This window comes from Morus notabilis, unplaced genomic scaffold (genome assembly GCF_000414095.1).
Source record: "Morus notabilis unplaced genomic scaffold, ASM41409v2 Scaffold248, whole genome shotgun sequence".
Classification (NCBI taxonomy): domain Eukaryota; kingdom Viridiplantae; phylum Streptophyta; class Magnoliopsida; order Rosales; family Moraceae; genus Morus; species Morus notabilis.
The window spans coordinates 564,741-577,094 of NW_010374042.1; the positions used below are offsets into that span (position 1 = coordinate 564,741).

General features: G+C 32.2%; 2 protein-coding genes across 3 annotated transcripts; one reads left to right on the forward strand and one right to left on the reverse strand.

Moving 5' to 3' along the window:
• Positions 1-595: 595 nt before the first annotated feature.
• On the forward strand, positions 596-8,114 carry LOC21404345 (heparan-alpha-glucosaminide N-acetyltransferase). Of its 2 annotated transcripts, XM_024176431.1 has the most exons (14): positions 596-1,008; positions 1,138-1,411; positions 4,454-4,591; positions 5,302-5,383; positions 5,526-5,602; positions 5,688-5,794; positions 5,946-6,066; positions 6,152-6,268; positions 6,761-6,852; positions 6,966-7,032; positions 7,152-7,230; positions 7,479-7,570; positions 7,681-7,824; positions 8,047-8,114. In XM_024176431.1, exons 2-14 carry the CDS (start codon positions 1,187-1,189, stop codon positions 8,071-8,073), a joined length of 1,368 nt encoding a protein of 455 aa, XP_024032199.1. In that variant the 5' UTR covers positions 596-1,008; positions 1,138-1,186; the 3' UTR covers positions 8,074-8,114. The 2 variants fall into 2 exon arrangements, with proteins under 2 accessions (XP_024032199.1, XP_024032200.1); XM_024176432.1 differs by lacking the exons at positions 596-1,008; positions 1,138-1,411 and adding an exon at positions 3,913-3,953.
• Positions 8,115-8,951: 837 nt separating this feature from the next.
• Positions 8,952-11,867, reverse strand: LOC21404346 (probable xyloglucan endotransglucosylase/hydrolase protein B). The gene is made up of 5 exons (XM_010114668.2): positions 11,814-11,867; positions 11,433-11,657; positions 11,234-11,334; positions 10,917-11,110; positions 8,952-9,778 (listed from the first exon to the last, which is right to left on the reverse strand). The coding sequence occupies exons 2-5, from the start codon at positions 11,629-11,631 to the stop codon at positions 9,379-9,381; spliced, it is 894 nt and encodes a 297-aa protein (XP_010112970.1). The 5' UTR covers positions 11,632-11,657; positions 11,814-11,867; the 3' UTR covers positions 8,952-9,378.
• Between the last annotated feature and the right edge of the window lie 487 nt (positions 11,868-12,354).

The window sequence follows — 12,354 nt, forward strand, 5'->3', positions numbered from 1 at the left end:
TGCATTCTTCACATGAATACGGCGTAGGAGTTATGAAGTAGGGTTTATGCACTTTTTATTTTTCATTTAATTTATTTATTTGGAGAATTTTCAACTTTATAATAAGATTTAAAAAAAAAAAAAAAAAAAAAAAAAAAAAAAACATTCGACTGGAAAGATATAGCTTTGAATAGCCATATTAAATCATAATTATATTCAACTACAAATAGAAAGATAAATTTTGAAGTCTATTTAATTATTGGTAGTTGTTGGTTTCTAAACTGTAGATTTACTCGAAATCACATAAAATTAAAAAAATATATATATATATACGTAAAATTAATCAAATTTGATGATTTAAAACAGAATCGCTTCATAAAAATTCTTTTTCTTACCCTAAAAAATTATCACTTTTTAATTACCATGACCATCATCATCACCATTATTATTGTCATTATTATTATCTTTATTAATAATAATAATAATAACATTATAATTATAATTATTATTATTATAATTATTGAGAAAAGGAAAACAGTGATAAATAGGCGGTTAAATAGTGGAGCAGAAGGACTTCGCACTAGGGAGTCCTATCTCCTTTGATTGCCAACCAAAATTAAAATACTATTATCCTCAATAGGACCATCCATCCTCCTACAGAGACAGAAGTGTTTTTTTATTTTTTTTGCCCTCTGTGTGAAGAGAGGGAGAGAGAGTGACAGTTTAATATATAGGGTAAATACGGCAATAGAAAACACCGGACATTCCCCATCTGTTCTCTGTTTTCTTGTTCTTTTCCCCTCTAAAACAACAACGACTCTTTTCCTCTTCTCCAAATTTTCCTATAAATATACAATACTAGCCGCATTGGAGCAAAGTGCAAACTACACAGGTTTTCTTTTTTTCTTTTTTCCTTTTTCAGAAATCCCAATTAGCATTAACAAGAAGAAGATCATATTTTCCTCTAATACTAAAACAAGGTGTTGATCTTTTTATGCGGCAGAGATCAGATTTGGAGAAACAGCAAGTGTACGTGTTAATTGAATTATCATCTTTTTATTATTTTCAATTATGAATTTATATATATATGTGTGTATGTATATATATATATATATATATACACACACACTCACATAACATTGATTGTTATATATATAGAGAGAGAGAGACACACACACAGACCCTAGTGCAGAGAGAAGAGTAAAGAATGGGAGTGAAATACGAGGCAGTAAAAGGGCACGAGGAGAATGGCGGCGAAGAGGGTGGTGGGCGAGGAGTGATCACGGCGGACCGGACGGCCACAAAAGCGGCGATGAACATGATCGGCCAAGGCCACCGTGATCTGGAATTGGGTCTCCAAATCCCGGCAAAGCAAGAACAACGACAACCTCGTCTTGTTTCACTCGACGTTTTTCGCGGTCTCACTGTTGCGGTATTCGTTTCTTTATTCCCCTTTCTTCTCTGTTTTTGTTTTGCGTTTTTCTTTTCAACTTTTTTTTTTTTTTGTATGTTTAGTTTTGCAAGATATAATTTATATAACATAAAAAGAAATAGTAAAATACGTATATGTAGATGTTTGTTTTAGGTCTAAGAATGGGTTAGGGTTCATAATCGATTCATATTCATGCGCTTATTAGTTTGCGGTTGCAGTCACAGGTGTGAACGTGAGCAGTTGATTGGTCAGCAATAATATAGTTTTAATTTTTGATATTAAATTCACCTAATAATGGTACTATTTTTTTTTTTTTTTTAAATTGAGAATATGGTGTAAAGGTATTTCAATTCACTTCCAAAAAAAAAAACAAAAAAGGTAATTCAACTAAAACAAAAGGCTCGGAAAAAAAAAAAAGATTTAAGTAATAACGTGGCTGCGTTTTATCCGCAATAAAGAACGTGGTTGCTTTTTAAGTAAAAGAATTTTTTACTCTCCTATAGTTAAAAAAAAAAAAAAAGATAATATACGCATGTCATTTGTAGGGCCGTAGGATGATGCTGATTGGAGGATGAGAATTGACTTCTTCTTTTTCTTGTTCATTTTTTTCTTTCTTTTTTTCTTTCTAGCTAGTATTGACTATTTATTGAGTAGAAGTATTCATAGTAGTCCCATAACTTAAGGCATCTTTCAAGGTCCAAAATGTACTTTTTTTTTTTCCTTACCTACTGAAATCCGATCTAACATAATTATTAAGGTAGTAACCTTTTCAAGTCCCACACCAGTCCCTGCATATAAAATGAAACAAAATTGATGTAAAATAAACCATATCATTTATGCAAATGCTAGTCATATATAAAAAGACCATATTATTTATGGATAGAGATCGAGATTTTTTTTTTTTTTTTGAAGAAGAAGAATATTCTTACCGAAAATAAAGTATTTTTGAATTAAAAGAAAATCAGATTGAATCAAAAAAAAAATTTTTGAGATTTTTTGGGAAGAAAACATGCTTTTTTTTTTTTAAGAATCAATTGAACGTCGGTTTTTTTTTTTTTCGTGGCTTTTAATTCAATTAAAAACGTGATTAATTGAGGAGGTGATTCGCCAAAAAGGAATATAAGATAAACAGTTTATATATGTGTGTATATATATATATATATATTATATAATGGAATATAAGATAAACAGTTGAGGAATAAAGGTATATTCCCTTTTAGTCGGTCACCTTTTATTTTCTCTGCAACTATTGGAAAAAAAAAAAAAAAAACCTTTATAACTTGCAAAACCATCATTTGCTGATTTTTGTCCCAACAGCTTTTTTTTTTTTTTTTAATATTTTTGTCCCAACAGTTGCTTATAGTGTCTCTTTGCCCCTTGAAAATTTTCCTTTGCAGGACATTGTAATCTCAAAATGTCAATTTTCAAATCTAGATTTTCTTTTTTTTTTTAATGAAAATCTAGATTTTCTTTTGGCTTATTCAACGGAAATTATATATGAATAGAAGGAGAAAAATATCAATATTTATAAAATCATCAATAATTAAATCTTAAATTATTTCTTTTAAGAAAATTTAAAATATTTCAGCGGATATATTAAAAGTGTTAAATCTTTTTAAGAAAAATCATCATCAGCATCAACATAAAAAGTTTTAATTTAAGAATACTTTGTTTTTTTAAATAATAAATTAACTGTTTTTTTTTTACAAAAATAGCTGTGATATTTTCACGCGTACATGGAGGATAATATGTTCAGTGGTCTAGATTGATTGGGCAACAGACAAAGCAAAGACAAAGTTGGTGGAATGTGGAGGCTGGAGATGAGTGCGGGTGGCGGTACTGTGCAGGATTCGATGCGAAGCATACTAATCTTTTCGTAAACTTGAACCAAAAGAAAAGAAAGAATAAAACTCCATAACCCACGTAACCAAACACTAGAGGCTTAACGATCCACTCTCTCTTTTTCACTTGACGCTTGACGACATCTCAATCTTTTTTTACCTCTTTTTACCTTGGCATTTTTAGATTCACACACGCATATATATATATATATATATATATACACGTACATATATATGTGTGAACTGTGTAGCCCACTTTTCATTGATCCGTAGTGATTGTGAATGTTTCATTTCCTAGATTACTAGGATGAATATTATAAGCTTGTTATGGGTAACTCTTTTTATCTTAATTATTACGTCTCCACCCAATTATTTATAGTAGAAATTAACTAGTCTTACTAGTGCAATAACAATTTTTAGCTTTAAGATAAGGGTAAAAGAAGTTATTTTAGTCCGAATTTTGATTTTCCAACTATTGTTTGGAGAGATAAAAATTGGTGGGTCCAATAACAATTTTTATCTACCCTATTTTCCTTTCTTTCTTCTCTTCTTTCCTACCAAACAACCCATTTTATCATTTTCACATAATAATCCCTCCCCACTTCCGTCTCCTTCCTCTTTTTCATCATACCAAACAGAGTAAGATTGAAACTCTTTTTGTGAGGACGCGACAATTCGAACCATGAGCTATGAATGAGAAGGTAGGCGTCCTTAATTGCTACCAATATGCAACCACCACCGTTGGTGGCTTGTTATTGGTACTAGAAAAGCGTCGATGATTTACTAGCGAAATTTTTTAAGAAAAAAATGAAGATGAAGTAGAACTAGGGTAAATTTTGTAGTTTTTTTGTATTTTTCTCTAGCTTGACATTTACCATTTATTTTCGTACATTAAGAAATTGTACCATGTTTTTGTTTTTGCAATAATAATAACAACAGTAATATATATCACAAATGCTGTACTTTTATAAACACATTCCATTTCTTAAAAAATAGACATAGAAGTTAAATCAGCATAAGAGATGGTTACATGAGAGATAATTATGACATCTTCCATTATTACAATTAAACATGGTTTTTTTTTTTAAAGTAATTAAACATGGTTTTGGTGCTATTAAGTAGTTTCATTAATTACATGAGCCATGTATGGCATTTGAATATATGACGCAAGCCCTTTTCGTTTCATGCATGTGCTAAACAGTTGATGATACTGGTGGACAATGCTGGTGGAAGCTTTCCTGCTATCAACCACTCGCCCTGGAATGGACTAACCCTTGCTGATTATGTCATGCCATTTTTCCTCTTTATTGTTGGTGTTTCCCTTTCACTTGCCTACAAGGTACCATTTTCATTTCTTCAATTTGCAGCAACAAACAATTTACTTTCCCATCATCCGCTTTTTTTAAAGTGCTTCTATATCTTTTCAAGGACGATATGCATGCCAAAAAATTTTAGGGTGTGTTTGAAACTTGTTCTAAAATGATTTTATTTTTTGTATGAAAATGAAAAATGAAAACGTTTTCAATTCAGACAGAAACCATTTTTAAAAATGCGTTTGGTAGTTTTTTCAAGAGATTGTTTTCAGTGTAAAAAAACCCATTAATGTCTCTCTTTCTCTCTCTCTGCTCGAGAGAGGAGAAAACGAAAACAAAAAAACACTAAACCAAAAAATCGTTTTCATTTAAGTTTTTTGTCTTTATTGTATTTTTTTCTTTCTCGAAAAACGTTAAAAAAATAAAAACAGGATCAATTCCAAACACGACCTTAATTTTTCTTTTTTTTTTTAAGATCTAGAGATTGTATAACTATCCAGCCATTCTACTGTGTACCGTATAGAGCTGACTTTGTAAAGAGATAAAATGTCGCTTTGAACATTAAAACCTTCCTTTTTGGGACCATTATATCTCTTACAAAGCTAACTCGGTACTAAGCGCCTCAACTTTTCTTGCATAATTATGTCATGGAACCCAAATACGTGGTTTGCTTAGAGACTAGTTCTAGTTTTGTTTTATTTTGATACCTAAATAAAAATATATGTTTTTGGTGCAGAAATTGCCATGCAAAGGCATTGCAACAAAAAATGCAGTGCTACGAACGCTGAAGCTTCTAGTATTGGGCCTTGTTCTGCAAGGTGCTCTACTTTGTACTTCTCATAATGTTACCCTTGCTTCAATCATTTGTACATTTTATTTTTCCACTATACCTAAATGTCCACAAGTTGTTGACAAAATTGTGTACAAAATGGATTAATGTTTGTGACTTATCCAATTCAGGAGGTTATTTCCATCGAGTGAATGATCTAACTTTTGGAGTGGATATCTCTCAAATGAGATTGATGGGCATACTACAGGTATTCTTCTTCATAGTTTTATTCAAGAGTACTATGACCGTATTTTCACTACCTAATATTTTTACTCTTCTTAATTATTTTTCAGAGAATTGCCATATCATATTTTGTGGCAGCGTTGTGTGAGATTTGGCTAAAGGGTGACTCTAATGTTGACTCAGGATCATCTTTGCTTAGGAACTATAAATTTCAATGGTAAGTAAGAATAAAATTTCTCATTTCACTTTGAAAATTGAAATACGTGTTATTTTGTTTTATTACCAACTGACCAAAAAAAAAAAAAAAAAAAAAAAAAAAAAAAAAAAAAAAAAAAAATAGGAAAATCTTCTCACTCTCTCTCTCGCAGGGCCGTCGCTTCGATGCTTTCTATTGTATATATTGTACTGTTATACGGCATATACGTTCCTGATTGGAAGTACCAAATTCCGATTCATGAAACCTCTCTCTCTCAACCTAAAACATTTTTGGTAAGCTCCCATTTATACATGGTCCAGTTTTGTTTAATCTCATGATAAATGTTAGATGAGTGTTAAAAAATACATGTTTTGGAAGGTTAAATGCGGAGTAAGGGGTGACACTGGACCAGCTTGTAATGCCGTTGGAATGATTGACCGTACAATATTTGGTATTCAGCACCTATATAGAAGACCAGTTTATGCACGAACAAAGGTCACTTTCCTTCCCTTTTAGAAAGAAGTTAATTCCTTTGTACAATGTCACGACATATTATAAAAATAATACTTGTCATTGTCAACATAAATAGAGTAGAACTAATTGTAAGCTTACTTTTATAAGACACAATCTTGACATATCTATTTCATGAAGTTTATGATGAAAAGAAAAAGAATCATGAAAAATATCATTATCATGTCTATTAAGTGGGAAGCACGTATCCTCTTTTGAATAGTGAATATTTTTACATGTCAATTTTTGAAAAATTATTATTATACCCCTACTCAATAAAAATTATAATTGTGTTCTCGTTAAATAATAGAGTTATAACTATATTTCCCCACTAGTCTTTTTTACATTTTTTATTTTACTCTACTCATGAAAACATTATCTGGCTCCTTAACCGATTATTAGTCTATATATATATATATATATATATATAATAACAATTATATATAACTGAATCGCTTTATTGTGTGTCATTTACAGCAATGCAGCATTAACTCCCCAGATTATGGACCCCTGCCTCCTGATTCTCCTTCTTGGTGCCAAGCCCCTTTTGACCCTGAAGGAATTTTAAGGTGCGTACTGCCATTATAATTGCAGTTTTTTTTTTTTTTTTTTTTTTTTTTTTTTTTTTTTTTTTTTTTGTTTAATCCTCCTGCTGACGTTGATTATTTTAACGCGGTTGTAGTTCGTTGATGGCCATTGTTACCTGCTTGGTCGGCCTGCACTATGGGCACATCATTGTCCATTTTAAGGTGATAATATATAAAAATTACTCATCCATGTCACATGTTGAATTTTGCTTTCATTTTAATTGCAATGAAAAATCTTGATTTGGCGACTTCTTAATTCTAATTATGATCTTGTGGTGCAGGACCATAGGAATAGAATCCTTCATTGGTTAATACCGTCCTCTTCTCTTTTAGTGTTGGGCTTTGCCTTGGATTGGTTTGGTAAGTGATTTTGAGTATAATTATATAGTCAAGTGCTCTGGTCCTCTACAAAGTTCTACATATAACATACAGAGTTAGATATGTATCATGACATTTGTTTTATTTTATATGACAATTGTTGTATATTTTAAAATTACAGTTTATATTATAGAACAGTCCTTTACTAAGGACATGTAGTTTTATATATATATATATATATATATATATATGACGAAAAGAAAACATTGATGGTTGTGTTACATTTGTAGGTATGCATGTGAACAAGGCTCTCTACACATTTAGTTACATGTGCGTCTCGGCTGGTGCTGCGGGCGTCGTCTTTGTTGCTATTTACTTGATGGTTCGGACATATCCACCTTTAACTCATACCCTAATAACGAATTAAATCACTGATTAACTTAATTATGTTGTAAACTGAAAAGCTTGATTTTGAATTTTGTAAATGGGCAGGTGGACATGTGGAGATACAGGCGTGTGGGAATGTTGCTCGAGTGGATGGGGAAGCATGCTCTCCTCATTTTTGTTCTTGTCGCCTGCAACTTGATCCCAATTCTCCTCCAAGGATTCTATTGGCGGCAACCTCACAATAACATTGTACTTAACCATTATAATCTTAGTCATTGTCTTTCCTATAAATATTTTATTTGATAAATGTCGGTCATCTCTAGTTGAGTCAAGATTAGTAGAATAATGGTCCTACGTTGATGGGACGTAAGACCTAACCCGATCTCTAATTCTGACTCAACCAGACTATCAATAAATAGAATTACTCTATTTTTCTGTTTTAAAATTAACGGATGTTTTAATCTTTTTCAGCTTAGCGTATTCGGGGTCAGAACATGAAGGCTAACATCATTTGTTGACAACACGAGGTTTATCACCCCAAAGTTCAACTATTTGGGATGATAGAGAATTTTGGAGTTACCTCTTTTTATAGAGGCCTATCTTCTGTACATAAAATATATAGTAGTTTTTATTATTATTATTATTATTATTATTATTGAATTTAATTCACGTAAGAGTATTGAAATTTTAATTTCTGCTTTTATACTTTTATAATTTATTTATTTATGTCCCATGATTTTAAGTAAACAAATCTAAGGAAAAAAAAAAAAAAAAAAAAAAAAAAAAACATCACACACGTAACTTATCATCAATAATAATTTCTTTCCTCATCCAAAGAGTAAAGTCATAAAGTGGACGTAGATTTCAAGAAACTGTTTGTGGACGTGTGGTCTCCATAATTGCAATAAATAAATAAAAATTAAAGTTAGATGGGTTATTTTCTTCCCTTTAATAGTGAACTTTAACAGATTTAGATGTAAGCACGTGATCACGTGAAGAGCCATTCATTGGTGGCGGTGCACAGTGCACATATGCAGTAAGATTATTCATTTAAGAATAATAGGTCTTTTTTCTTTGTCAACCAATCAAATCCTCAATTGATAAATTTATTAAAAAGCTTAACAACTTTTTCACATCTTTAGTACTTTGTCATTTCTTGGTTAGGGAAAAAAATTCTATCGTTATGTATCATTGTAAACGGTAAATTTTTATCAAGTTTGATAAACTATACACAGTTATGATGTGACTATAAATTTAACAGTCTATTGTAAGAAGATTCTCCGCTAAATGATCGAGTTTAACGTTTATATGGCAATTCATTATTATTTTAAAAAAGTTTTAAGAAAGATAAAAAGGCACAAGAGACGATATTAGTATACATAAACGGTTAACTAACTTTTATAAATATATGATTTGAGAATTACATGACCACCATCAATAATAGAAACAACAACGGTAAAACTGCATATATTATTATTATTATAAGCAACACTTTGGACAAATACAAAGCCACTGTAGAGGAGCAGAGTGGTGCATATTTCATAATAATAATGACTCCATCAAAAGAAAGAAGAAAATGAATATTGGCAATCAGGACAGCAATGCAAGAAAGGAATTAAACCATGAATTAAACCACTCGCTCTGAATCGGCCTCAACTTTAATAAATGATGAAGGGTTGGTTTGGTAATGGTTGATTGATTTTTGGGGTGAAAATGAAATTTTCTTTTAGTTGAGAGGCCAAAGAGCTCATAAAAAACAATTAATATGGTAATTAAGAAGATGTGATGAGGTGGTTTTGGAAATTAGATGTCACGGTCACGCCTGCACTCCGGGGAAATGCTGGGGTATCTAACACGATCAGTGCAGTAGTTGTAGATGGTCCATCTTTCGCGGACCCACCTGAGCCTCCTCCATTGATAGCCGTCCAGATCTTGGAATTCCTTCTGGTCCCACCACCTCTTGCCTTGGGTTGCACAGTACTTGGCGTTGACCGACGATTCACAGCCGTCGACGTGGAAGCTCTTGTAGGAGGCGATGAATGGGGCCTTAGACCAGTCCGTCTTCTCAAGCCCACCTCTCGTGGCCCAATCGTCGGCGTTCCAAAGGCTCGAGTATATCTTCATCGGCTGATTGAATGGGAATTTCACCCCCAAGTCTTTGCAGTTCTTGAACACCCTGATTGGCACATCGTCCACAAAGAATCTGCTCTCGTTCCCCAATGCCAATAATATGCCAAATATTATTATATCAATTCATTTTGTCATTTAAAAAAACTAAAAAAATATATATAAATATAATGGGTAAAATAGTCATATCACATTCATATCTGGGATGTCAATTGTCACCCACTATCTATGATCTATGATCTACGATATAATCCAAAAGATATCCTATGGTTTTTTGGCTGCTTATATACTAGTATAAACAATAATATAAACAGGACAAAAGATGCCTCAAATTCAAAAAGAAAAAAAGTGAAACTCCTATTCCAATGATTTTGCTTCCAAGCTTTGTCGGCTCCAATAATCAAATGCCCCACACAAGAACCATTCTTTCCTTAATGGTATTTTTAGCCAAATTGTTAAATTAAGTGGACGTTTAGCTCACAAATTCATAATCATAATTTAAAATTTTTTCAATTTATTTATATTTTAAAAAGATATTTTAATAAATTATGAATCATAATTCAAGCCATAATTTAAATTTTTATACTTAACAATCACTAATGCTTAATTCATTTTACCGAATTAAATTTTAAATTTTAAATTTTTACAATTAAAAACTCTCAAAAATATCATATTACAAATTAAAAAAACTAAATTTTAAAAAAATATCACATCTCAACCCATCTAAATTAAAAAGAAAGAACCATAAGTATCAATTAACAAAAAGATCAAATTACAAATTAAGGAGATGTTTGGTTCATAAATTAAAACCATGTGATTAAAATTATTTTTTATTTATGTGTATTTTTTATAAGAAAAAATACTGTAACGAATCACGAATCATAATTCAAATCAGAGACGAATCTTCCAACCAAACATCAACCAAACAACCTCTAAAAGTGACGCGGTGGATACCCACCAACCATGCTCATTAAGTCATACCACCCCACCTTCCTTTTCAAAATGTCTTTTTCTCTCTCTTTAGTACAACAAAAAGATAAAACATTAGAGCAAATCAAAGATCTCCAAGGATTGGAACACTCAAAAAGCTAATCATAGATTACTAGAAATCTACAACGAGGTCCAACGATCCACTTCCCATGAGTTCAAAAAAACAAAAAATCAAACAAACAAAGGTGATAAATTGATAGAAGCATGAGAAGAAGGAAACTTACACAATCATATAGAGGTTCCAGAGTACAGAGTAAGAGTGGAAAGCTTTGGTGGGATCAAACCAAAGATAAATCCTCTGTTCTCTGTCTCCTTTTCCTCCGGTAAACACATTTGTCTGCAAAATGTAGGGCTGCCCTGTCCTGTTCCCCAAGAACTCGAAATCTATTTCATCATGCTCCGAGTTTTGAGAAGATAGCTGCAAAACATCCACCAAAAAAAAAAAACAAAAGAAAAACAGAACAAAATCATTTCTTTGTTCTCTTTTGTTTTAATTCCTTTTTTTTTTTTTTGTGGCAAATTAGGGAAAAAAAACACTCACGTAGAAGGCAGTGACTGTGCCGGCGGAGTCACCGGGGACCAGCTTTATTTGCATACTGAAGTGGCCGAACAAGTATGAGCCTTTGGATTGGAAACCAGTACCTTTTGAGCTCAAAAAAATAAAAATAGTGTTAACAAAAAACGACCAATAATAGAGTAACTATAAAGTAGTACTGCGATTGGAGCCGAATAATAATTACCAGTGTATTTGTCCAAGACGAGGTCAATATTTGAGCCTCCATTGTAGTACTTAATATGATCAAAAGCCCATGTGGGCAGATAGTTTCTGCCAAATGGCACATCCACTGGCTTCTTCGGCGCAGCTCCCATTGTTCCGGAGACCATTACGAGCAGAACACCCAGACACAGCGTTGTCCGACGTTGAAACTGAGAGCCCATTTTTTTCTCTCTTTTTTTTTCTTCTACTGAAAAAACAAACCGTCAAATGTCGTATTTAAAGGTGAGTTTAGTTTAGTGCTCAAATAACCAAATAATGTGGAAAACAGAACAAAACCCACTCAACCAGGGGAAAAAAAAATAATAATAAGCGTGTTTGGTGTTCAAGCTTCTAGAGGAAATACCTCAGAGGAAGAGAGCAAGAGAGAGAGAGGGATAAGCAAGAGAGAGAGAAGTCCAAGGTGTGATGACTGGTGAAGACCGATGGGGAAAGAGGGGAGGGAACGCCCCTTTTGTAGGCTCAATTTTTTATCTTTACGTGGGCCCTACGAATATACAACTGACGAGTCTCGTGCAAGGTGTCGTTTACCATATGGATATGTGATTATTTTTTATTTTATTATTATGCGGGGAAAAAAAAAAGAGAAGTGAAGCATCCTGATTAGGACTGGTAATATGGGTCACGATCCGACTCAAAAATGACATAAATTTTACGAGTTAGGGTTAAGAAAAAAGATATTCAGGTTAGAATCGGATCGACATGAAATTAACATGAAAAACATTGGTCAATTTTGAGTTGGACCCGCCTATCCCGAATACGATACGAAACTCGTAAAAAACTAAAAAATACATATATTTTTCATTTCATATTTTAAATTTTATTATGAACTTGTGATATAATGATAGTTATACTCAAAATCTTATACTATTATTTGCTTAATTTCA

Excerpts from the sequence above, each read along its gene's own strand:
- LOC21404345 (XM_024176431.1), top strand. The coding sequence starts at position 1,187 with ATGGGAGTGAAATACGAGGCAGTAAAAGGGCACGAGGAGAATGGCGGC. Across the intron at positions 6,269-6,760 it reads CAGTTTATGCACGAACAAAG|CAATGCAGCATTAACTCCCC; the intron begins GTCACTTTCCTT and ends TGTCATTTACAG. Across the intron at positions 7,033-7,151 it reads ACATCATTGTCCATTTTAAG|GACCATAGGAATAGAATCCT; the intron begins GTGATAATATAT and ends CTTGTGGTGCAG.
- LOC21404346 (XM_010114668.2), bottom strand. The coding sequence starts at position 11,631 with ATGGGCTCTCAGTTTCAACGTCGGACAACGCTGTGTCTGGGTGTTCTG. Across the intron at positions 11,335-11,432 it reads CGTCTTGGACAAATACACTG|GTACTGGTTTCCAATCCAAA; the intron begins GTAATTATTATT and ends TGAGCTCAAAAG. Across the intron at positions 11,111-11,233 it reads GCACAGTCACTGCCTTCTAC|CTATCTTCTCAAAACTCGGA; the intron begins GTGAGTGTTTTT and ends GATGTTTTGCAG.